The sequence below is a fragment of the Fundulus heteroclitus genome, chromosome 5 (assembly GCF_011125445.2).
Source record: "Fundulus heteroclitus isolate FHET01 chromosome 5, MU-UCD_Fhet_4.1, whole genome shotgun sequence".
Classification (NCBI taxonomy): Eukaryota; Metazoa; Chordata; class Actinopteri; order Cyprinodontiformes; family Fundulidae; genus Fundulus; species Fundulus heteroclitus.
In genome coordinates, this window is record NC_046365.1 from 33,138,868 (window position 1) to 33,165,808 (window position 26,941).

The window sequence follows — 26,941 nt, forward strand, 5'->3', positions numbered from 1 at the left end:
TTATTGTTGGGATCAGAGATGGTGTTCTGGATCCTTTGGTCGTAGCCTCATCCTGAATCAGTTTCCTCATTCCTCCCTGACCTCAGCTGAGCATTTTTCGTCACATAATGGTCGCTCATTGGATGTTTATGCCTCTGTGAAGCCATAAGGTAACCTGACTCTCGCCATATGGATTTCGCTCCGCCATGCTCCACTCACATCCATCTGGGACCTCTCCCATAGAGAGTGATTTCTTCAACCAATTTTATTGTCCAGCCAATCAGGACGCAGGGCTGGAGTTTCATAGATGTGACGTAGTGGAGAAGCGACCGTGAGACTGTTTTGATTCAGACAACAATGGCGGCTCGCATCGAGGTAGCAAGCGTTAACATTGATGCTGCTATTTCTTCCGTGTTGTCCAATCTACCTAATATTGTTTCATTAAAAGAACATCAGAGAACGCCTCTGAAGGCTTTTGTTGGTGGAAACCATGTTTTCGCACTTCTCCCGACCGGATTTGGCAAGTTTTGTTGTCTGGGGCGCGCCCGTGGCAGAGCGGTTAGCGCAAACCATGTTAGGAGGCCTTTAGTCCTCGACGCGGTCGGCCCGGGATCGACTCCGACCCGCGGCGCTTTGCCGGCTGTCTTTCCCCCTCTTCCTGTCAGCTCACTGTCAATAAAACGCGTGCCACTAGAGCCGCAAACACATTTAAAAAAAAAAGTTTTGTTTTTTCCTGTGTCGCTCTCACAGCGTCACAGGTTAGCTTTGGTGTGATTGGTTGAAATAGCACGTCGATAAAGATGACAGACAAGTGGCTTATCCAATCATATGCAAGGATTTTTGATAAGGCCCAGCCTTCAATAAAGGCAATTCCTATGGATCAATCCCAGATGTATGTGAGTGAAGCTAGGCGGAGCGACATCCATATGGCTGGAGTCAGGTTAGCCATAAGGTGGTTAAGCGTCAGAATCCCAGTGGATCAAAAGGTTCTGAAATGCACAGACAAGTCGGTCTAGCACCAACAACCAGGCCAGGTTCAGTCACATAAATCCCCTCTTTCTACTCCTCATGCTTGGTTTTAAAATTTCTGTAAGTCCTCGTCTACCTGCCTAAATGGATTGAGAGGCTGTCACGTAATTGTCTGGTTTATTCATTTGTTTTAACAGCCATATTTAATAAAGCAGCCAGTGAGCGTACATACTTAAGACATTTTATTTTATGCTTGCTGGTCTTCCTTTATTCGGGTGAGTTTTTGCCAATGGAGGTGGGTTCTTTTTATTTCTTAGAAAACTTATTTCCCAAAAACAATTAGAAAAAAATATTTTTTTCCCCAATTGATAGGGGATGTTTTTTTTTTTTTTGTAATTTTTAATTACAATTTTTTTTCATTTGGGTATCAATGATAAAAGGCAGTACTGAGGCCTTTTGATTTAATTTTGATACATGTTTTTTTAATTTTTCACAAGTAAAAAACAAACTTATTCAGGGATTATTACTATATTATCAAATAAAACAGAAGGCCACGAATCTTAAAGCAGGAGGTGCTATGATATGCTGCTAAAAGTCCGACGGGAGGCAGTAAAATTCCTGCATCATGTTGCAGGAGTACTCTGTGTGACATTGTTAACGTTAGGTCATTTTACAACCTCCTTCTGCTGAAGCAGATTAAAAATGTGTTTTTCTAACATATAACATAGAGAAATGTTTTAACCTTTGATAGTGTCAGAATACTGTTGCATGTAAATAATCAATGCACTGATTGTTTAGAAAGGCTGTGGATGAAAGAGTATCATGCACTTGAACTCCGGGACTGATGGTTTCCCAGCAGGTTCTTCTTACAGGGCTTTACCTCAGCCATCCCCATGGAGTTTAAAGCTGACACCTCTCTGAGGTTAAACAGAAGTAATCACAGGCAGCAATGGTTAACCGCCTCCCTGAATTACCGGACAGGAAAGCTGGGGCTTTAACAATCACTGTAGGGTTACAGTGTGAGGCTATGTACTGACCAGTGGAATGGGCTGCAGCATTCAGTGGCGTACAGGCTGCCTCCTGCTCTCCTCTCTTTCTCAGAGAATCATTGATTAAACCGGGCCTCCTTGCTCCATTGTTCCATTGTACCTTTCTGCATGGGTACTCTGACCGGGTCCACAGAACTTTAACCGCACAAGCAGCTACTTGAGGCATGACTTCGTCTAGGGGAAATGAAGAAGTGCTCCAGATGAACCAATTTTCTGTGGCAATTTGTTTCTGTTCCAACAATACAACAGGAAGAAATAGATATGAGAGTAATTTCAACAGGGAATTTACCCTGTGCGCGTTGCACCTTTTTTTAAATCACCCTACTCAGTTGCACATTTCTTTTTATTGGAGTATGCTATTATTAATAACCATAATATTTTTCTTAGGTTGTAAATGTGCCCCTAGTGTACAGTCTCATACTTTATTATATATATATATATATATATATATATATATATATATATATATATATATATATATATATATATATATATATATATATATATATAACCCTTGTGTGTATCTGCGTGCTTCAATTTGCCTTCTTTGCTACGTTGTTGGTACACCTGAATTTCTCCACCATTTGAGTAAAGGATATTTCTATTCTATTTATTCACAAAGAATAAGTGGGACTCAAACAGAGAAGGAGAGTAGAATAGGTATTTGATGCACTGACACAATGAATGTTACAATTTGCACATTTCAGGTTTAAGTTTTAATAACCTTTTCTTTTTAGAAGAAGAAGAATTGAGGGTATAATAAAAAAAAACACTATAGATTTTGAGGAATTTAGTCCAGAATTTTAAATGGATAAAATATGAAAACAGAGCTTTTTTCAGTTTTCGTCTGTATAAATCAAACTTTAAAACGATTCGAATGGAGGGTGAACTTGAACAGCGCTGGCAAACAGGCTTAAATCGGAGGCATCCGGACTTTTGTTCAGAAAGAACTGTTTGCTGTTGCGATGACCCGGATAACTGAGAATTTTGCACAGGCATGTTTCACAGCCCTGGTCTCCACTTTGCAAAGGAAACATTGTGATTTTCAGGAGTCAGGACTCCTGAGTGGGACCCTTTGGGTTGCACATGTGAATAAAAACCTGTCCATTCTAACCACTTCACACATGTTGAAGGGGTTGGGGGGGGGGGGTATCTTTATAAAGTGATGCCTTTAATGTCACTGGAAAGAGAGAACATTGCGCTAAAAGGCCGGCCTCAGTTTTAAACGTGTGTTCTTGAAGAAGTAGGGACGAACAGCGGGAGTGGGTGGAAGACATAAAGAGGCAGAAGGATGATGGATAGACAGAGTTGGAAGCATGGAGAAAAAGCACAATGCGTCCATTAGCTGTCCAGTGTGGGAAGCAGAGGTCAGACAGCGACTACTAACCATCAGTGCAGCCCTAATGGCAGCAACAGCAGCAGATAATGAGTGTAGGGGGACATGAACCCAACCTATTAACTATAAGACCCGTGTGTCTGTGGGGAGAACACGGACGAATTCGGACAGCAGAAACGCTAATGCAACAAAAGGATAACATTACGGAGACACACGACAGCTCAGATCAGGATACAGTAGAGTGTGCATGCAGATGGGGGAAAAAGTGCGGAGGAACTGTGCAGATGGTCTTCCTCCCATAGTGACAGACATGTTGGTAGAAATAGAGGCAAAAGTGAAATGCCATAAGGCTGTGTGATCTGCACTCTTCTCTTCTCCCTGTCAGCGTGTCTAACATCTTCTTTCTCGGGGGAAATCTATCATTTTATCTTGTCTGGATCTCTTCTTGCCAGCTGCCTGTCTACTCTCTAGTCTTTCGTCTCTCCTTCTCGTCATCTGAGAGAAGTTGTTTAAACTGAGATTATTAAATTAATCTTTTTCTTTCTTTCAATTTCACCGAGAGGAAAATGTAACAAGGCGACAAGCTTTGTACGGCCTGCTTTCCAGGCAGTGGCAGCCAAAAGGCTCTCCCGTAAAAAAAAAAAAAAAAAAAAAGGTTCTTCAAAGACAGCCAAGACGTTTAAGCTCGACTGGATTCATCTTTTAGAAAATGAGACGTCTTGTAGTTGTCAGCGGCGAAGTGGGAGAGAAGGAGAAAGTGAGAAATAGTCGATGCAAAGGGTCGGGATGGGTACTGGTCTCAAGGTAGACCGGCGTTTAACCGGTTATGGATTCAAAACTGCTAAAAAAACATTCAATAAGATGCCAGAGAACATTCTGGCGGGACCAGAGTTTGGTGTCAAACTCCAGTCCTTCAGGGCCCGTGTCCTGCAACTTTTTTAAGTTGTCCCAAGTCCAACACCCTGGATCAAAGGACTGAATTACCTCCCAATGCTCTCCAGTTCTACTGAGTCCCACCCACTGAGCTATATAATACACTGGAGTGCTGATTTTGCCGAAAAACTGAAGTCACTGGCCGCCATCTTGCTACTCCCTACTCTCACAGAATCCCAAAGGATTTGGTTGCAACAACAAGCAGTTTTCTGGCTGTGTGAAAACGTTTCATAGGTAATTTTATAGTCAGTGGATGTACTAACACTATCAACTACTAGGAAATTAGGTGCTGAAATATTTTACATGTTATCCATATTAAATATATATATATGTATATATAAGGTTGTGTATATGTATATATGTACATATATGTATACATATATGTAAATATATGTTTTTGTATATTATTTATATATTGATAAATGTTTTATATATATATTTAAATAGATAAAATGCAAAATATTTCAGCACATGACTTTCTCAGTACTTGATAGTTTTAGAACATAACATAAAAGTATATGGCATTTGATATTTTAAAAGTCTTAAGCCCCCCCCCTGAACATGAGAAAATCCTCGTTATTCGATGCTGTAGCGCACATATTCCCTAGTTACTGGGGGAAAATATGGAGTACCAATATGGCGACTGGTGGCTTCAAAGCGACTCGTTCTAACAGCCGGCGATTAGCACTGCAGTGTATTATATAGCTCAGTGATCCCACCGATGACCTGACTATGTGACTCTGGTGTTTTGACAGAAACTCATCTGAAAGCTGCAGGACGCCGGCACTCGAGGACAGGAGACTGACACCTGTGGAATAGATCTCAGAATGATGCAGCACTGCCCCTCCCCCACTTGTTGCTGTGCGCTGATGGTCAGCTGGCTGAACAAACTCTTCTAGATGTTTCTCTCTCTTTGAAGAAAATTTAAATCCAAATGTTTGGATATATTTCTTGTTGTGAAAAACCCTTGAAAAAAAAAAACAGACCGTCGTCGTGTGAAACCGGAGGAGCGCTCTTTGTTCATGTAATTAACAAACAAATATAATTACAACAAAAATTTAAAAAAGCATAAAATAAAACTGTTATGTTTGTGACAAAGTAATGCATCATTGAAGCTAAATAAGTGAACAGAACAGAAATACAATTCAACAATTCCCAGTTTTATTTCATATTTCAGTTTTAATGTCCATTGGTAAAAGTTATATATGGGTGGTTATATATTATATTATATTATATTATATTATATTATATTATATTATATTATATTATATTATGTTATATTATATTATATTATATTATATTATATTATATTATATTATATTATATGCACCTCCATAATCAGTTTTAGCAATGCTGTGGAAGAGGAAACAACAATAGAACTTAACTGGAGAAGGAACCTGGCAAACAGAATAATACAATGTTGCCCCTCCCCCACCTACTGCTGCATGCTGTTGGTCAGTGGATTAAAGAAAGCATTGCCTTTATTCCAGTTACAAAAAGTTTCCTCATTTCCTGTATCTTCAATCCATGACACAGGTTTGGCCCAACTTTAAAAGATAATATTTTGCATTTAAAAAATATTTAGGTGGAAAAGAAAGATCCTATAATTTGTCCGTAATAACGAAATAAGGTATAAAAAACATGTTTTGCATAATATACGGTCAGTAAAAATTTTTCACATTTGAAAAAAAGAGGAGGAAATACTAAAAGGAGTGTCATAAATTTAACATCAAGATGATAAGGTATTTGGAGCATAAACTGCAGTAATAAGCTTAATTCTGCATAATGGGTAGATTTATCGCTTCTAGTTTTTCAATGACAATCAACTCAATTATTTTTCCAACTGTAGCAATAAATTACTGATGTCCTGTATTAAATGAATATAACTGCAACATGTTATACAGGTAAGGACAAGACCCTTCTATCAGATTTAGGATTAAAGTAATCTTTCAATTTTACTAACATGTTTTTTACCAACTAACTGGAAGTAGTATTTACATTTTGGACCGGCCCAGCCACAGCTTTGACTTGATGAATCCGATAGAGAATCTGCAGAGGGAGCAAAAGATTAGGGTGATGGCAAGGAGGCCATCCAAGAAAGGTCATCAACAAAGCTAAATAACTAACATATAATTGTAAACATGCAAAAAGCAGGTCAGCATTTAGATTTTTTGAGAAGGGGAAAAATAATTTTTGACATAACTTTAAGTGTAAATAATAGATTTTTTAATTCATATGCCTTTTACATTTTTTTTTATTATCTTATGAGAGAAGCCGGCATCAGTTCCTATTAAATAACAATAATTTTACATCTAAATCTACTAAGGCGTATGAATAATTTTGAGCATGACTTTACATTTTCTTTCAAACGCTCAAAATTATCAAACTGGGAGACTCTGATGGCTCGTTGTAATTTTAGAAAAGGTTCATTAAAGAAAGAGCGAGCCGTTAAAAATAAATTACCAACTGATGTTAGGAAGGAAAAACCCTTTAAGCCTTTTGTAAGTAACTGCGTGCCCTTGTTCTTAGTTGTAGTTAAAAATTCAACACAAAAGAGGCTGCAAAGCCTTGCGACATTACAATGCTCTCTCATCAGCGCAATCATTGCTGATTGACAGTAAAGCGTTGAAAAGGCGACACAGCTGGGTGACGGTGTGTGTAATTTTATGTCATTCAGCCTGAAACTGAGAAACTGTACATTAAAGCGGAGAAACGGAATGAGAGAAAAAAAGATAGGTGGAGTTTTAAGGGCAGAATATAGATAGATGAACTGAGAGACAGGAAGAGATGAAAGGCTATTCCATCCAGAGATTAGAGTGTAATCCATCTTTGAATGGATTCTCTCAGATTACAGCTTGTTCTCCTATTAAATCTGTCAGTCAACTCCCAATAGTGTCAGACAGAGAGCCCGAGTGTGTGTATGATCTTTCTGTGACTGGAGATCTGTGTGTTTTTAAGCCTTTTAGACAAATCTCTGCAGAGACCTCGAGAGCAGAGGGGTTGGCTCAGGGCTGAGCTCACGCACACACATCTCTCTGCAGATACATCCATGCACACAGGCAAATGCACACAGGAGAAAGCTGCTGTTGGCTGACTGTGTATTAATAGAGTTGTCAGATAGGTGTCTGCAGGGTTCACAGCCAACTGAAACATTTCACACTGACACCGCATATACAGCAAAAAGACAAAGTTTGAGAGAAAGGAGGGTTAAGATTTAAAAAGGGGGTAAAACATAGATGAGGGCAATCTGAAAGCGAGGTGGTAAAAAATTAAGATTTTACAGGGTGTTTTTTTTTTCTTTTTTTTTTTTTTTTTGCAGAGCACACAAAAATAAATGGAGAGGAAAAAGGTGATCGGTTGCTGATCCCTCCGGAGAATACTGCAGCAGCGCAAGAAATGAGGTGAGTGTTTCTTTGAGTGTCAGGGTGCTCATTAATGCTGCATGCTGGCAGCTAAGTGTCATCGTCAGAGCACACTTGCCTCAGAATGCCAATAATATATATAAAAAAAATACACAAGCCAAGACACGCCACGCTCTCGCACACAATCCCACACCACACAGAGAGTTGCAGATCCAAGCCCAGAGGGAGACAGACACAGGCAGAGAGAGAGGATGGAGAGAGGTGCATCCTTTCCTTCGGCTGCCAGATTTTCTGTACATCTATCGTCGCCTCATACGAGTTGTGAGACAAACAGGGTGGAGTCATGGGGGGGAAAAAAACATGTTGCGGTACTGGTGAGGCATAGCGGGAGTTAATGTTTCCAGGGAGCTTAATAACTACTTTTTTATTAGGCATATAAGGTTTTAAGCTGCTGAACAAAACCCCAAAAATGACACAATGAGGCAGCAACTTATCAGCAGCACAGTGAAGTAAAAGCAACTGTGTCTGCTTCCTGCTCACCTGTCGTCTTTTTGACTCAGTGGGGAAGAGATAAGATGTGCATTTCCACCTCCCAAATGGGAAAAACACCGCATGAGCTTAACTAATACGGGAAAACAACTGCTCCTGCACCTTTTAACTCCTTTATATATTTTATTGGAGGGTTAAAATTATTGATTTCTGTAAAACATTCTTATAAGACTGTAAAATTCTGACTGGGTGCCAAATTGTAGCCTGGAAAGTGCAACACAACAGATTTAACTGTAGGTCTCGCAGATTATGACACAACAGAATGTGGAAATTAGCTCTTAGTTTTTATAGCGTAGTAAAGGTAGAGCCGGACAACGTGGATCAAAAATGATCCCAATATTTTACTGAACTTTTTTAACACCTATCCCAATACAACTTAAAATTAAAAAGTCTAGTTTCTAAGATTGAATTAGTTTCAATACAACATTACCAAAAACGAATTAAAATAAGTAATTGGTGATTAATAATAAGTAAACATTAATAAAAGCTAAAGGACAATTAAAAAAAATTAAAACTAAATGTTGAATTTCCTTCAGAGAAACAGGACTTTATAGAGTAATAATGAAACTTTCTTAACTCACACCATATTGATGTCCAAATCCCTTTTATATTACTATTTAAAAGTGAAAATACATTTGCAAACCATCTCACGGTACTGTTAGCAACATCTTCTTCTTGAAAAAAGGAAAAAGCTTAAAAAAATAGCATTTTTGACATAGTGCCTCCCGTACAACCGCATGTGTTGTTTACCTTTATAATTGTTAGGCACATTTTCTGTTTTACAATAAATTATTGAAAATGTTTAATGGCCCAGCCATCTCTTAATGAGGTGCTATAGGGCCATGTCACTGCTGTTTAGGATTGCTGGGTTAGAGATCCCTTGTCAACATTAATAAAGATCAACTAGTCCTCACTGCACTACTACAGATATTCATTTGAACATGTTTATGAAAACATGTTGCATGCCTTCCCCTGTCTCTCAATCCCATTTCCTGTCGGCTTGCTATTAAATAAAGGCCACTGAATTTAATAAAAAATTAAGAAAAAACAAACAAATCCGCTCTGCCTACCTAGGAAAAATCCTAACTATGCAGACAGTCCTGTGCGGACGAACATGGCGGACAAGCAAGCGCTCCTTCTGGTGGAGGTTCATAAATATAGACATCTTTATGATTCAGCGCTAAAATATAATAAGCTTCTTACTTAAGTCGTTTTTAAAGTCTTGCTGATGTGACACTTCTTTAAAAAGAAATGTTTCTCTTTGTAAATGTTGAAGTTGCAAATAAAGTTTTGTTATGATCTCAAGAAAAATCTCAACATTTTAAGTGTAAGGAAAGCAGACAAACTGTTGACCCACCAACACGTCTGCACTGCTGTTGGGCTTTTTAGCACAGAACACTAGTGGGGGATGGGGGGGGGGGTGAAGTGGGCCACTAGGTAAGTGTTTTAAACAATATTTGGACAACCTGAACCAAAATCATCTCTTTTGTAAGCAAGAGTAAAGCGTAGTTATCTTATTTCGGCTAGCTATAGGTGCAGCCCCTCCTCCCCAATAGGTTGGGGAGGGGGGAGGGGGGGCACTAAATGCAGTCAGACAAACATCTGGTGTCTCTGCTGCTTTCTCTGCTTTCTCATTAAAAGGACTTTAAACCACAGGAAAAGTATGAAGGCAAATTTAAGCGGTTTCGAAATCATGACTGTCTAAAACTTCAGTAAACTTTAATACCAGTGGCAAAACTTATTCCTAGCTCTTACTGATCATCATCAATGAAATCAGGGGTGTCCAAAATGTGGCCCGGAAGCCATTTGTTTATTTTTAATAAGGATAAATTAATAATGGACCAGTTAAAATCCCACAATTGCCTGTTCGGTACAACACAAAACGTTTGTCTTGTAATAAGCACACTAATTTCATAGTGAATGGGGCGACTTTTACACAAATGCAGACTTTGGTGCATTAAAATCTGATTGGAAATAACTTCATAAAATAGGCCTAATACAGTTTAATATATTTTTCTTAAATGTGTCATATTTTGTTGGGCAGGGTTAGTATCTTTGGTTATGTTATTGTTATTCTTTTTTTTTTTTTTTTGAGCCCTTGAATGCTTTGGATTTAACAATTTTGGTCCAATAGTGGAAAAGTTTGGACACTACTGACTTAAATGAAAGAGTAAATAAGAGAAATAGTACTTTTTTTTTTTTTAAAGAAACTGTCTCGGGCCAAATCACTGTGCCACCTTTTATGTTTCTAAAATGATTTATTGATTTATGTTGTTTTGTGTCCCACCTTTATAAACGTACTCAAATTAAAGGATGTATTTTGCTAAAGATTTCAGTGTAAAATTATGCCTCTGCAATAAAAGATGAATTTATCTTAAAGTATTTGACGCATTTTACCAGGGGTGCCAATAACCGTGTGAGAAGGGATTGTACATCCGTCTTTTTAAAAGGCTTCTGTGAGTAAAAGACATCCTTGCGACGCTTTTATTAGCTAGGAGTTGGGATGATGCAGAAGAATAATGTGACCCCTGTGAGCCAAGGCAGTCAGATTGAGTCTGCCGCCACCCTCGCCTGGTTCTTACAGCAGAACACAATATATCCCGTAGACCTTTTTCATTTTGCAGAGTACTTAAACTCTCAGTGCTCGGCTCGCTGTCTGAACACCTGGAGGCTACGTTCTCACCTGCTGCTGATACAATTGCAGCTACTGTTTAAATTTCACACTTCAAAAGGCCTACCTTGGCCCCCCAAAAATCTGCAGGAAGTCTCTAATGTGTTTCAGTGTTATTTTCGTTTTTTATTTTATTTTTTACATTGAGAGGAAGTTGGTGTCAGTTCAGAAGAGTCTTAGCAGATCTGGTAAGCAGTGAGGATATTTTGATGGATTGAATAAAATATTCATCATACTCGCTGATTGTTGTCAGGAAAAGGAAATCGGCTCTGAATGATTTGCTGAAGCCAAGATGTTTGCGCTTTGAAAGGCATAAATAACACGTTTTTACTTTCTGGTTTCATTCTGTTAAACTTAAAACCACATTATGAGCCAGGAATCATTTAAATGACGATCAAATAAAAAAAATCTGTCAAGCAGAAACTTTAAAGCCCCAAGGGCAGCTTGTGAGATTCCCACCACTAACTGAATACATCATATAAACCTAACAACATTTGAACTGAGTGCTTACAATTATAAACTGTGGTCTATACTATTAACTACAGTTTCATGAAGGCCAGGAAAGGTATACAGAAACAGCACATTAATTAAAAAAAAAGTAATTTAGCTTGTTTCTGTACTTTTTAGAAAGAATATGTGGGAAAAAAAACTCAGTAATGGACATCATTTAGGACCACTACTCAACATCCATGGATATCTTTTTCATTGATATTCAAGAATGTCTATCTGTTGAAACTATGACCTCTTTCAGCCCATATTTCCCATCTACAGTCAATTTTGAGTACATATCTCCAACCCCAAGCAGCTTTCAACCCCATTTAGAAATCAATAGACATCTTTTAACTTTTCAACAACATTTTAATGCTGTGTGTATAGAAGGCAACCGTGTTTTTTCTGTCGGTTCAATGAAAATTTGCTTTGTCGGTATGGAAACACTTTTACTGTTGATCATATTGGCTGCTGTTACATTTATGTTGTGGAGATAAACTTGAACTGGATCAATTGTTAAACTAATCCTTTCTGTCTTCATCACTTTACTTGTTGTTGATCTTGTTTGTTTTTACGGCTGCATAACTGAGCGCAAATGATGTATATGGCAGGACTGTTTGGAATGAAATATATCAATCAATCAATCAATGTAGGTTATTACATTCATTGTGTCAAGAACGTGCGCTTTGCAAGTTAATAGGATACTTAGTATATTGGATGGAGTCCAGCTCAACTGGATAACCACAACGAGCAAAGACCACGATGGTCCAAGATACTATTATCTTCCTCCCCTAGTGTGGATATGCTTTCAATTTTAGGGGTATGGGTATGGGTAAGATATGAAGTAACAGGAAAAAAAAACATTTTGGCACCGCCTTACTGCATTTTGGACACTGTAGCAAACCCAGCTCATCACCACATGAGCCAGGCTGCTACACAGAGATCCCGGACATGAAGAAAAATGTTTCAATATGAATTAAACCATGTATACCACACATGCATGGGACCTGTTTATTGCTGCAGTGACCCAATAATATGATGTTCTAGGAAATTCTTATTTCCTCATGTTTTGACCTGTGTAAATCACATTTTTTAACAAGCGAACTAACATGCTACATACTGTAACTACTGATCTCTTTCCTAGGTTAACACCCATGATCCCTGCAGGCCAGCAAGCTGCCAAAACTCTTCCTTTTCATAGAGGTGGTCACCATTGAGACGACCAGATAATAAAGAGCATTTCATTACTGTTACTACGCTCCCATTTACTAACCCAACCAAAGCAGCAAAGGTGTACTTTGTTTTTATTGCAGTGACAAATTTCCACATTCAAATATTGGCAAATCTAACCTTTAATTTGTATTCAGAATAAATTAAAATGTATTCAGATGCTTTGTAGGAAGTCCAACAAAATAAATGTAGCAGCGTCATGGTCCATTGGAGTTGAAATTTCATCAGTCAGCTGTTTTATTTATCTTTTTGTTTTCTTAGATTTGCGTTTTGAGTGCTTTAGGATCTGCCATTATTTTCTTATCTTTTATTGTCAATGTTCAGTGTCAACTTTATTTATATAGCATGTTCAATGCAGATGCCTTTGTCCAAAGAGCTGTACACACTGACAACAAAACATATAAATATGTATGTACATACAAAATAACAAATACACAACATGAAATGAGAACAGTTAAAACTTATAAAGTTCAAATACTAAAAGTACTAAAAAAAAAATTGGTTATCTGGTTTCTAGTCTTTGTTATCAGCTTTACATTAAGTATATTCTTCAACGCTCTTTCAATATGGCTTCCCAGTTTCATGTTTACCTTTTGGGCTCCATCAAATACCCTTAATAACAGCTCCTAGCTCCTGTTCCTTGAGCTTTCATGGGGACAACAGTAAGAACTCTATCGTGGGGAGGAAAGGAGCTTCGGACTGCAGTGCCGAATTCAGACAGCCTTTGTTTTTGTTATGTTTAGCCATTTTCTGTCATTGCCTCAGTCCATGCTCTCCTACAGCTCCTCCCCTTTGAGTTAATTAGTCTCACCTGTTCCTTGTGCCACCAATAACCCCCTTCCTGTGACCAATGTTATCTGGGTTCTTCTGCCAGTGTCAGCTTGTTTTATCTGTGCCTTTATGAAAGGGTCAACTGTTTTTTTTTTTAATGATCTAATTATATATGCAACGACATCATGATTCTGCTTGCCTTTTTTCCATTTATGCTCCTTTTTAAAAACTTGATCAGAGTGCCTACAAAAATCTAATTCATGGGTGACCAAAGTGTAGCCGTGGGGCCATTTCTGAACCTTGAAATAATTCAGTGGCCCCCGACAGAAGTTCAAGAATGGTAAAAAATTTGTCCCTCCAGCAAATATAATTGATTTAGATGGACAAAGTTTTGGGTTGGTACTTTCACAGAGAAATATGTAACTTTTTAAATGAAAATAAGAGGTACAACACAAAGTATTTTTCTATTGCCGGGAATATTTACTTGTGATTTTTTTTTTTTTACTTTCATTTTAATAACATAGTAAGGAGAGCCACAAATGTCTAGACCTTTTCATATCAAAAAGAGATCTGGATAAACCCATTTGTTAAAGTTGGCTAAACACAGCAAGGTTTTGGGAAGAAAGTTTGTTTTTGTTAGTAGGAATAGAATAAAAAACAAGTTCTAGAATAGAAAAATATAAAAAAAAAAAGTCATCCCAAATCACCGTAAACCATGCACTTCTTTTATTTTATGAAGTCAAATGTCTTTGAACCTTTTTTGGAAGACAATAATTTGTCTTCTTTGTTCCATTAAAATATTGTATTTTTACTTTTTATGAAGCAAGTAAAAAGAAAATAATTCACAGTAAAATTATTTGAAAAATAAATATAGACGGCCCGTGGCTTTAAAAGTTTAGACACCAGTGGTCTAATTGGTCTGATCAATCAATTTCTGGTCTCCTTGTTGTTTAAATGTGATGCAACATTTCTCTTAGCCAATCTTCAAAATGGAAAAGCAAGGCCAACTTGTGATGACCTTTATGAGGAGAGGGCTACAAGAAAATACCCATCTACAGTATGTTTGCCCACATCCACAGTAGGAGCAATATTTAAAGAGTTTAAAACAACAGATGTGAGAAACAAGGCTGGAAGAGAACCTGTTCCTGTTGACGTTGCACACAGTAAGCCGGATGGTAAAGGCAGATAAAAACCTCCACAGATCCCTTTCAGAGAACCTCAGTCTCTTAAGAAAAACTGAATTAGTTAATTTCAAAGGGTTTTTATGAATCTTTACCAGTGGTTTCAGAAAGTGTGTATGGGGCTGTATTTAGATTGGTCTAATAGCTACAATGGAAGATTTTGTGCTGTATCAGTCTGAATATCATTACATTTTTAAGCACATTGTGAGCTCTTCAATTTTAATTCATCAGCTTTAATCAAAATCCCCCCGTGGCTGTGTAGCTTTGTGCTTCTTTTGCATTTTACACGTCACATAACTTAAGGTGCATTGCGCTTAATAATGAATATATCCCGGAATATATTCCTTCTTTCCTTTTCTAAAAATACTTGTTTTTAGACACTAGAATAATTTCATATTGCTCAGAAAGGCTTCAAAAAGTTTAAAAACATCACAGTTTTGCCAAGAGTCTGTTCAGGCTCGAGGCAGAACCAGAAAAAAACTTCAGAGGATGAGCAACTTTCACAGTATGTACCAATTACTGCTGGCATTGTGACCCTCTTTGATGCTGTTAGCTAATAAGCTCTCAGCTCTGACCTTCTGCTGGACGCATTGGGTCAAAGCAATATTTGTTTCTGTTTAGATACATACAGAGCAAAGGAGTCAGAAAGCAGGGGGAGTAAATGAAAATGTAAATGGTCTGTTACCTGTTGACCCGCGGTTTTTCTTGCCAACTGTCCGTCAGCCAGAGAGAATGAGATGGAAAAAAAATATGTTAGAGAAAAGAGCAGATAAGTACTGGGGAAAAAGGAAAACGGAAGAGATATAATTTAGATTTGTAGTATTTCCTCAGGGTGTAACAGAAAGGCACTTTTAGCAAATGCACATAAAAAGAAGCAAAAAAGAAAAAAAAAGAAAGAGAGAGAAGAGAAGAGAAAAGACCAGCATACACAAATCAGAGCCTTAAAGACATCTAAAAGCTTGAGAGGAAAACTGGATAAGGAGGCTCTTTCAGTGAGAAGCAGGAGAAATAAATACAGACTGAAAGAGAAATGGCAGAGAAATGGATGACAGAAAAGAAGAGACAGAGCAAAAGTGAGGATGCTATGTTATCATGGAGTCCAGAGGAAGACGAACTGTTTGCAGCTCATCCATCAACTGACAGCTACTAAAGTTTCCCCCTCATTCACTCCTCTCCTCCTTCCCTTTATCTTTCCCTGTATGCCGTGCTTCCTGTATTTGTCCCGACTCTGGAGGAGGCGAGACTGTAGTCTCTGGGAAAAGGATGGAAATGACGTTCTGCTGGCAGAAGATCTACAATGACTATTTTTCTATCCGTATACTTCCTCCTCGCGCCTCTATTCAGCCACTCAGACGCTCACTCGACAACGCAGTACTGGAAACTGTTTTTGTGAAAAAAAAAAAAAAAAAAAGAAGATTCAACAGTACAATGTTTAAAAGTTTTGTCACTTCTGTTTAGAATGCAAATTTTCAAGACAACGACCAACATAATAAACCTCAACTCAAGTGGAAAGTTGTGGTTCATTGTGTCAAATAAATGCAATCAATAGGAGTTTGAAAACATTATATGTATACTTTTGAAACCTACTGTAGCTGCAGGATGGGAGCCTTTACTCATGGTGAGTCATCATCAAATAGACGTATACAACAGTTTAGAGGGCTTGTCACAGTTTTGTTCTTGCTCTCTCTATAGTATATAGACATTATAGTAAACCTATCTCCCCCCCCCCCCCCCCCCCCCCCCCCCCGTCCCTCAAGTTTCAGGGGGGTCACTTTATCTATTGGTTGTCCCACATGCCAATCATTCTGACACGCTCACATAACACCACTGTCCGTGCTCTTTCCTTCCAAGTTTCCGCTTGGTGGCTGCACATGCGTATGTTAGCTTAGCGGCTAGATGGTTAGCATCTCACCGTAGATTTTCAACATGGCTGAGAGTCACAAGAAGTGACCCGCGTTCATGTTTATGAGAAGAAGATGAAGGAGATAAGACCAGAGTGGATTTGGGAGATTTTTTTCACGGCATCCCCTCGAAGAGTGAAACAGTCTGCATGCGCAGTTATTCTAAAAGGGACTTGGGAAAACGTACAGAAAAATAGCCCACTCTAGCTTTAAATTTAGCTGACAGCACATGAAGCGCGGATTGTGATGTATCTACATAATAAATGGTCAAGGGAGCATAAATTGAACACTTAAATGTAAAAAAAAAAAAAAAACACTATCCGCAGCATAAGCATTAGGAAAATATCTACTGTAAACAACAACACTAATGGTAGCTTTAATAAATACTACAGAACACTGAACAAAATGGAGCCAAACTGTGGCTATGGCTTCAGTATGCAGATCCCAAAACAGTTAAAAAGAACAAAACCAAATTAAGATTTTTCTATAAAAAATTATACTATATGATTATAAAATAATTCAATGGAAGCAATAAATAAAACAGGATTGAAAAAAATTTCCATTTTGCCATCCAGAAGTCCCATAAATATAAAATAAAAAGAAATTTGAAAAAAGAAAACTGAGGTTTATCTTGTTGTGTTTTTTTTTAAATTTGCAACTGAAGACTTTTCTACCTTTGGTCAACAGTGATCTGTAAATGTTTTATTGAACCACATTTTAAACATGAATATTTTCATCTATGACAGCTGTTTTTTCTTGCCATTGTTGCAGAAGAAACCCACAACTATTACAAAGACTTTTATGTGACTTCTAATGGGTATTTCATTTCTGACCGTGCTACCATGATGGCAATAAATGTGCACAGGTGCAGAAATCTCTCATGTCAATTTTTTTTCTTTTAAAGAATATGAAACTATGATTTATTTTACGTATAAACAGAAAGTAAGAGATTTGGTCTTCTGTGGCAAGTGGTTGTATGTGAGTATAGAAATGGTGGTTAGAAACCAGGTTCAAACATAGAAACCTGTAACAAAAAAAACCTACAGGCAGTAAAAAAGTGACCGAACAGAAGGACAGACAGACAACTAGCAAATGGATGGACTGCTTTATTCTTGATAAATAGACTGACGGATGCATGCACCAATGAATGGATAGATAGAGAGGATGTTTAGGTAGATTAACCCGAAATAAGTCTTCAAATAATTGTATATACTCATACAGTGCAGATAATACTTAAAGTAGATTCCATACTTTAAGTGATTTTCCTGAAAGGATAAGAACTCTGGGTCCAGTTCTGCATGCATGGTTTTTATTTTGTAAGCCTATATCTATTTACAAAAAGAAATAAAGCACGAACTGTAGGTAAGTTCAGGGAGTCAACTGGAGCTGTGCTGCTGCCTCATTAATGACCTTCCACGTACTCCACAGAACAAGAGGTAAGCCTCCCGCATCCTCCTGGATGCCATGCTCCCTTTGCTGTTACCTGCTTCCTGTCTGGCGGACGAGGAGGAACGTGGAAAATTAAGTTATAAAGTTGCAGCCAAGACACTAAACCCAAACTTATTTGACAGCCTTTATTGAGAATAAAAGTTTCTTTATTGTCACCATGCATTACCATGGGGAATTTTCTTTTTGGACACTCCAGCTAAGAGTACACATGAGAAACAACAGGAAATTAAGATCAAAAGTTTGTGTCAGAGTCCGAGGGCTTTGATATCAGTCCCTGAGTGAAATAAACCACATTACATGGATTAGTTTTCCTTCATGAATCACAAATAACAAATAATGAGGTAATAAGGTACTATTGTGCAATAGTTTCAGGCTTCATTTACAGAAATGTGCATCTAGATATTCCTGAGAGAAGAGAGTGCAAAATAGGCAATGACAGTAAAGTGATTGTAACATATGATGGACTTTAACATATTTAAGATTAGATGGATTGTGACATATCATCAACATTTGATGGATAGAGTCGCAGCAGGGGTCTCTATCGCCCTCTTATTAATGATTTATTTTTGAAAAATGTTGGATGTCATCGGTGGTGGCCAGTAAAACTTATTGGTTATCTGCTCAATATTGTTTCCAATTGTTAAAAAACTGTTTTTCCTGATTTCTTACAGCTTCGCCTTGCTATACAAATACCTGACAAATATATGTAGTGGGATTCACGGTGATATTGACTAGTCTATCTTCACACACACACACACACATGAACACGAGTGACATCCCATCGTTAATCTATAGGGTTTAACATGCCGTAGACCCACCATTTGCAGCTAAGTTCACTATGGTGTCATTATGGGAAGTTTTGACCCATTTCTGAGGTCAGACACTAATGCTGGAAGCCTGGTTTAAAGTCTCTTTTTGCACACCTTATCGTGGTACCATGCTGGAATTCACCTAGCTCCCCAAAGCAATCCATATTTTAACAAATATTTGCAAAAGCAATCTGCATATGTAGATAAATAGTTTTAAGATGTGTGGCCGTATAAGTGATTGGAAAACCTGAATTTGATGATTTTGTGTAACTTAATCATGTCCAATAGTTTTAGGAAGCACAGACGGACTTCGGTCCGCTATTAATTTCACTGTGAAAATAACAAGAATTTTCCTATAAATCTTATAACTAATAATCTAACGTACGCAGAGTTTCTGTTTTGTTATAAAACTGAGTTTTTTGTAAATGGATGGGATAAAATGGTCAATTTTAAAAATCCATAAAATCAAAACTTTCCCATCAGTACTAACGATACTGAAAGATTTTAGTTTTAAGTTTACAAACATCAAACAACAACTTTTTTGTTTTTGCTGCAAACCACTTATTTCTTTTAAGGGTGCATTACATCTCTTCAAGTAGCGTTACTGATAAATGCTATTTTGGAGAGACTAAAAGGGGGGGGGGTCAGCTCTCAGACTAATACACACAGACGCAGAAAAAAGGAACATGCAGGAGGTGGTCTGAAGGGCAGACTATTTTGTGACTATATTGCAATGACGTGTCATTCTGAGTCATCTCAGTTCAAAACAGGAGCAGAGAAACAAAGGGGAAACTAGGAGGTGGCAGAGAGAGCAGAATGTGTGTGTATCCTCTCAACACAACAAATAATCAGATGTTTTTTGGAGCCAAATCCATTAGAACCACTTTCCACTAATGTTCCTGCTCCTTATTGTCTTTAGAAGCCTTTGAAAATGCCTTAAATTATTTACAGTCTAAATAAGTGATCCTAATTATATGTGTTTAAAAAAAAAAAGAGATATAACCACTGCAGCAGGGCGGGAGGTCCTGTCTTGCTTTGCCCTGCCGATAAAGCCCATGACTCACAGTAATGTCTATTATTAATGTTATGTGTTTAAAATACAGTTTGAGGTGATGTGAAAATATTAGTGTGGGCCTTGGTTTGTCCCATTTTTATTCATAGAGTCACTGTTGTGTATTCAAATGCCTGAAGGAGACACAAACAGCAGGTCACCACGTCCTTTGTCTGCTTGCCATTGTGAGTTTACCTTTGCAAAACTTGGTGTTTATCTGCAGGCGGGTTCGGCTTTTCACTACAATTTTTTTTTCCTGCCAGACCTGTCTCCCTCTCTCTCTCTCTCTCTCTCTCTCTCTCTGTAAATGTTGTTGCAAGTGTCATGTCCATTCCCCGCTGACCTGAGCAGGTGTTGACCCTTAGGTTTACAGCTGTAGGTCACTCACACCTCCCCAACTATCAGCCAAATACACAAACCCACCCACAGGCCTTCCTTCCCCACCCATCTACACACAGCTGCACGTCGTTCGTCAGTTTTTTTTTTTAAGCAACTTTCTGCTCCGCTTTTCTTTACTCTACTCACCCATACACATTGACATCCACCGCCATATTTCCTTCAGCTAAAGCGGGCCTTTTTTTTTTAGTAACACATTTGAATCTTTTCTTTCTCCCGTGGCTGTTTTAAACCCAGAGTTCAACCTGAAAAACCCAAACCATTCCAATTTACCCTGTCAATCTTACCCTCTCTTCCCTTTGTTCCTTTCCCTTGCTCTCAACTACGCAGGCACACTTTCACACACCTATTTTAAATTCTCTCCAGTAGTTACGCAAACGTACTGCTCCAATTTCTAATACTGAGACATTTACAGACGTGTCTACCCACATGCATACAAAACTAGTGGTATAATAGGATTTGACCTTAAAGGAGGACGGTTCCTCACAGGGTAAGATGTTTAGATTTCGTGTTCAATTAGTTGATTTTAGTCATATGCAGCATCGTGTCTGGCTTTGTGAATTTGACAAGAACTGAAAAGTTACCCGTGCAATTTTACCTCTTTTCACAGTACAAGCACATTGCCGTTTTATGAGACAGGCGGACACAAGGTAGCACATATCTGTGAAAGGATAAGCCAAAATGATGAGTACTTGTAGAAACATTTTAAAACCACTTACTGTGTGTTTCAGGTCATTTTTGTGCTGGAAGATGAATCATCGCCCTAGTCTAAAGTCTTTTACAGCCTCTAACATGTTTTCTTTAAGGTTTTTTATCCTGTAATAAGCTGCATTTATCCAACACAGACAAGCTTTCCTGTTTGCTGAAGAAAAGCATCTACACAGCAGATCCTGCAACCAGCATGCCGCACTTTGAATGTAGGCCAAAAAGAACGATTTTGGTCTCGTCAGACCAGACCACCTTCCTTCCAGATAGCTGTAGTATCCGATACGTAGCTTGGGGGAAACTTTAAATGTTATTCTCAAACGTGTCTGCTGTGCTCCCTGGTGTTCATTACGCTGATTTTTGGTCACTAATAAACTGTCAAACCTCTGAGGTCTTCATCAAACAGCCGCATTCATGCTGAGATTAAATTACACACAGGTGGACTCTACTTACTCACTCACCTTACTAATAAGGTGACTTTATTTTGTAATGTTGCCTTATTCCACCTGCAATCTCATTACACTGTCGTAAGCTGTACGCAACGAAGTTTCGTTTTGTATGCACTCTGTACATACAAAACGACAATAAAGTTGTCTAAGGTCGGCTAAGGACTTCTGAAGGCTTTCTTTTATTTAGATTTAAGTAAAGAAAGCTGAAACCATGTGCTCTGTTTGTCCCACTTCCATCAGCAAAACCATTCAGGAACATTAAATCAAAAACTAATAGACTTAAAAACAGCTTCTTTCCCAAAGCTGCGAAGGCTATCGCCCCCTACTGAGAATCAAACTGCAGCCCAGTTCATACATGTTGCATGTTTACAAACATGCTGCCAGTTCCACAAGTCCTTGATCCAATACAAAAATAGTATACTTTTTCTCACATGCTAATGTCTATTTTCACAATTTTAGCTTCCCAGTGTGTTTTGAACATTCTACAAAGTATTTTTTTTTTTTACTTTTGCAAACGTTATTCTTAGGAAGTGTTTGTCTGATACACTGACACAATTGCACATTAGTTTACATTGTTCTGTAAATTGACTGCTATCTGTCTTTGACTTGAGCATTTAAATTTTATCAGATGCTAAGGACTATTTGCACACTTTTTTAGCTTCTATGGAAGTGTTGTAATGGTACATTCCACTTGAACATTTTATTTTAATATGAATATGCCTCGTCATATATTGACAATTGCACAGCATTTCCCCCCATCTGACAAATGATTCTCTTCTGCTGTACAGCTTCCCTTTAAAATGCAGCTTTTTTCATAGCGTGTTTTTACATTTTTGGGAGTCGTCTCTATGAATGCTCATTATTCATTTTTCCATGGATGTCTTTGATCTGTGTCTGTGTATTTTATGTGAATTCTGAGCTGAAAGCTCAACAAAATTTTATTATGGTTACATTATGACAACAAAGACTATTGTTTCTTGATATGCACAGCATCACCTTTCAGATTTTTGTTTGTAAAAAAAACAAACAAAAAAAAAACAAAAAAAAACGCTTTTGAACTCTGTGATTGTATCATGACGAAATTAGGAAAGGTTAAAGGGGTATGTATACTTCCATTGCCCAATAGCTGATATTAAAATATGTGTTTTACTATTACTTTACACGGCTCTCTGGTGGAGCCAGATCCTGTCATTGGCTCAGAATATCTTCCCCTGTATAAATGCAGACTCTGAGAAGGTTACAACTTCCTGCTGTCTGCCTGTCTGTTCCCAACACTAGCACCAGTTGACCTTTCCAATTGACCGTGTCAATCACGATCGTGCTCCACTAGCTCCTTTCCGCACATACACATAAAGCCGAAATGCGTGGCTCAGTTTTCCATGCACGTACAAGTACAAGTTATTGTCTATCACTTTGCATGCGATCCCAAATGTCACCAGGTTTCCACATTTCTCGTGGCTGACAAAAATAAAAAGCTCATGCAGGCCTTGTTTTTAATTTCCCCTTCCACTTTCTTCAAAGCTGAGTTAAATTATAGACGTCTCCATTCCGATTCCATTTCCACAGACTTTTATTTAATTTGTTCTGAAACCAACGCCTGCACTCAAAAGTGGACTTGAGATAAAATCGACACAATTTTCTCTTCAATACAACTTCTCACACGCTCTAAAAAGGCAAACAAAACAGCATAGAGATGAGACAACGACTTAGAGTGTCAGTGAAAGTGATGAATAACACCCCCCCCCCATAGAAAAACACACCAGAAGACTGAAATAATATATAGCACAATAAACCATTGGCGAGACATGTAGTAAAACACGAGCGGCATGTAGATGTTCACTTTATACTGGGATTTTAATGATCATTTCCAGTTCAGCAGAAGATTGCTGCTTCTGCAACTTTGTTCAAACAATGGCAGAAGGAGATTAAAAAAACACCCCGGAAATCTCTGATCCCGCAGGAGAAAATGAAGGATCCTAAAAAGCCAGAAAGGGAGGAAACACAAGTCATTCCACGCTGAAAGTAGAAGTGAAAAGGTGTTGATCAAAAAGTCTTAAGATGTTGTACAGCTGTGAGTGAGCACTTGGTATTTCACCACCTCGGGGTGATACACCAGATGGAGAAGGGACAGTAAGAGGGAGCGGAGAACAGCAGAGCGATCATTATTAAATCATGCTGTTTCCTTCGTTTTTCCCTTTTCTTCACCCAGAACGCTGCAGGATAATCAGCCGCCTCGCACTCGCTTCCACAGCCGTCCCATCTATTCCTTTATGTTACTCCCTCGTATCGTTTGTGTCTCAGAACTGGGCCTGTGAGACCATTGTCATGATGTAGTTCAACTATAAAGGGACGCTGATATTTAAACGGCCTCCATCAAATTCCGGCTCAAATTTCACTACTCCCTGTTTATGCTTCTGCCTCATATAGTCCTATCATTTTCTATGTAGCAGTGAGTAAAAGGCCAATGCCTGGAGGGATGAGACTTGTTTAAAAGGTGAGGCTCTCCTTTATACATGCAAAACCACAGAAATAAGAATAAAGTACATACGTAGATATGATAAATGGTATAGGCAAAGGAATAACGAAGTGTCTTTATAAGTCGCTGTCACGAGTGGGCCTTGTATTACAGTTCCACTGCAGTGATCCTGATGGCTGTTTGATCAATCTGCCTCTCAGTAACTTGAATGTGATTTTCATCTTTCATCAGAACAGATGAAAATGTTTCAAAACTGATGCATTATTTTATTTTATTCTCAAATGCCATCAAATGAATAAGGCACCACTTTACCTGTGGGAATGTGCCGGCCTTGTGGTTAGGAGAAACACCAAAGGTCGTCGGTTTGACACCCAGTCTGTCACTCTGGGCCCCTGAGCAAGACCCTTTACCGCAGCTTGCTCACCATGCACCACTAAGTGTGGCAGCACAGTGATCCTTAAGGGACGGGGTAAACACAGAGACAAATTTCCCCTCTATGGGGCTATAAACGGAAATATTTATGTATTTATGTACATACTTTCCTGCTTCTGCTAGGCCTCTGAGGCCAACAAATTAGTTTAAAACCAATTCTGACATAGCTTTTCAGTGCTTCTGCTGAACAGGACCTATTTTCCCCCGACTAATCTACAGATAACTCATCACAGATAACTCCGGTAGTTGCAGAAGTCCGCTCTCATAGAGGTCTGGTTCTGGTTCTGCTGGAGGTTTCTCCTTCCTGTTAAGGGGGAGTTTTTCTCTCCACTGTCGCTACATGCACACTTGGTATGAGGGATTGCTGCAAAGTCAGCAAAACAGTGCAAAAAAACTGTCGACTGTGGCATCCATGTTCATCCAGGAGGAGTGGATGGCGACTCACGCATCAGACAAAAAATTGGTGCAAAATAAGAAGTTTAATTTTGTGCCACAAGTGAGAGGCTAAAACACACAAGATTCCAGTACGAATTGAGTTCTCTAGTTAATTTCAAGTGATTTCAGAGAGAATAAGATTCATACCCAGTAATTTGGTAAATGCCTTTTATCACTTCCTTTCTAAAGAAGAAAATAACATTCTATTTGTGGTCATAGAGATGGTTTAGCTAAAATATCTCCTTATACCTGATAATCAAATGTGCTGTTGCTGCAGTTTTTAGCCTGATGTAACAGGATTTTCTCTTTCAGACTCACTCACAGAAAGTTTAAACTCCTGTCACCTCCACTCAAGTTACAGCAACACCACAAGATTACAAGTCTTGGTTATTATATTTTTTTTATTTAAAGAGTCTGAGAGCTAAAGATAAAGAAATGTAAAGATACAAAGTTAACATTACTGGTTAATCAGTAAGATGAATGATTAATTACTCCTTTAACACCCACTGCTTGCAAAGACTTTAGAATTAAGGCTACGTGATATTTGGAAAAGATGCAACATGCAATAATACTGCTGGATGTTGTGCTAATGATATGAATTAAGAAAACAAATAAGTGAACTGTATAAATGTTTTTTGCTTTTGTCTAAAAGAGCCCAGTTAATGATAAAAACTGTTAATTTCAGCCATTTTAACAAGGTTTGTTGAAAAATGGCCCACATCTGCTGTTTGGGAACAAATACGACTTAGTTGTAGCTCCTGACCACTTTACCACCTTAGCGGCTGTTTACTTCTACAGCTTTTTACGCAGCTTTAAACAACTAGTGTCGTGTTGGGTTTGCAAACCCGAAATGCTGACAACACTAGAAGTTAAGAGTCTGTGATAACAAAGATAAAAACAAACAGCTTGGGATGAGAAGAACAGGACATGGAGCATAGACGGGGAAACAGGTAGACAACGGGGAGCAACAGACATGTCAACAGAAGAATCCGGCAGAGAACTGTAAAAAGTCAAGGACTTAAATACTGAAGTGGGAGGGAAGACAACAAAGAACCCAGACGAGCTAATCAGAGGATATGAGTTGCAGCGAGGGGGGAAAAAGGGGAGGCAGAGAAGCTGGGAGGAGGAGACTAATTAGACATGAATGGAGCAGAACACAGAAAATAAACTTGAAACCTAAGCACAACTGAATTAACTAATAAAGCAACATCTAACAAATGGTACACTCAATATGGCCAGAACAGAAGGAGATAAATAAACAACAAGGAAACGGTGGAAACAAAAACCATCACCTAACAGCCAGGGATCGTAACAATTAGAGCCGAATACGTGGTGCTTCAATAATCAGCTATAAGTAATTGCAATTGTTTGCGATATTCATGTTGCGAACAGTGATATTGTGAAAACGTCTGTTATATATTGTTCAGCCCTAATTGAAACTTAGAAATAACCACATTATTTGTCCGGGAGGGAAAAAAGGCCAAAAGCACAGAAACAACTTATAAAGGGGTTTTACTTGGCTTGTTGAGAAACATCTCTTCGTCATTTTGGATCAAGCTGAACTAAATATACTTCAGCCTTGCAGGAAATGAACTCATTTCACAGCTTTAATATGTTGCACCTGATGCAGGCGGGTTAATACTGAGCCATTTAGGAAATTCCCAGCTTAGTAAACAGCCAACAGTTTGGAAAAAGACTCAGGTCATTTGGGGGTAGCGCTTGTCACAAGCAAACTTCAGGGAACTATAGATAAACCAAGAGGAGCCACATTAATAGCAGCCAGCAGTGTCAGAGGCTGCGATTTTAAATGCTTTTAGATGTAACATAAGCCCGTAGCTACCGGTGGAGGACCGTGCTGACCGCTAACAAGTTTGTTTACTTCGCCCGTATTCAAACAATTCAAGCATCTATTTTCAGCGACGTAAAGCGGAGGCAAAAATAAATAAATAACAGAAATATTTCTGTTAGAGGAGCAAAATTTCTCATGCCAATTAAATTCTCGAGAACAGGAAAGAAAAGTGATGTTTGTAATTATGACTCAGAGAGCTGCACTTGAAACCCTTGTCTGCATGCCTGGAATTTGTGATCTCCAAGCTGTACCTCGAGTGTAAAAGCAAACAAAGCCCCATTACACTGTTACGTGTATCAGCCTCATGCTGCACAAAGACAGACACATGTCAGTGTAGAAACCACGCTGACTGACTCCCTGTCTGCAATTGTCTGCTCAGGTTTGTGCCCCAACGTCGCAGTGCCTCTGTACATATATATATATATATATATATATATATATATATATATATATATATATATATATATATA

At 38.4% G+C, this 26,941-nt stretch overlaps 1 protein-coding gene across 3 annotated transcripts in view; it reads right to left on the reverse strand.

Annotated features, from left to right (window-relative positions):
* Positions 1 to 26,941, reverse strand: part of sdk1b (sidekick cell adhesion molecule 1b) — a 413,277-nt gene that overhangs the window by 114,278 nt on the left and 272,058 nt on the right. The window contains exons 6-7 of one of the 3 annotated variants that reach the window (XM_036137444.1): positions 15,205 to 15,231; positions 6,265 to 6,315 (exon numbers count right to left, since the gene is read on the reverse strand). The exons of 1 other annotated variant lie outside the window; for it this stretch is intronic. In XM_036137444.1, the coding sequence (XP_035993337.1) occupies positions 6,265 to 6,315; positions 15,205 to 15,231 (78 nt within the window). The remainder of the gene's footprint in view (positions 1 to 6,264; positions 6,316 to 15,204; positions 15,232 to 26,941) is intronic. One more of the 3 variants, XM_036137445.1, reaches the window with a different exon arrangement.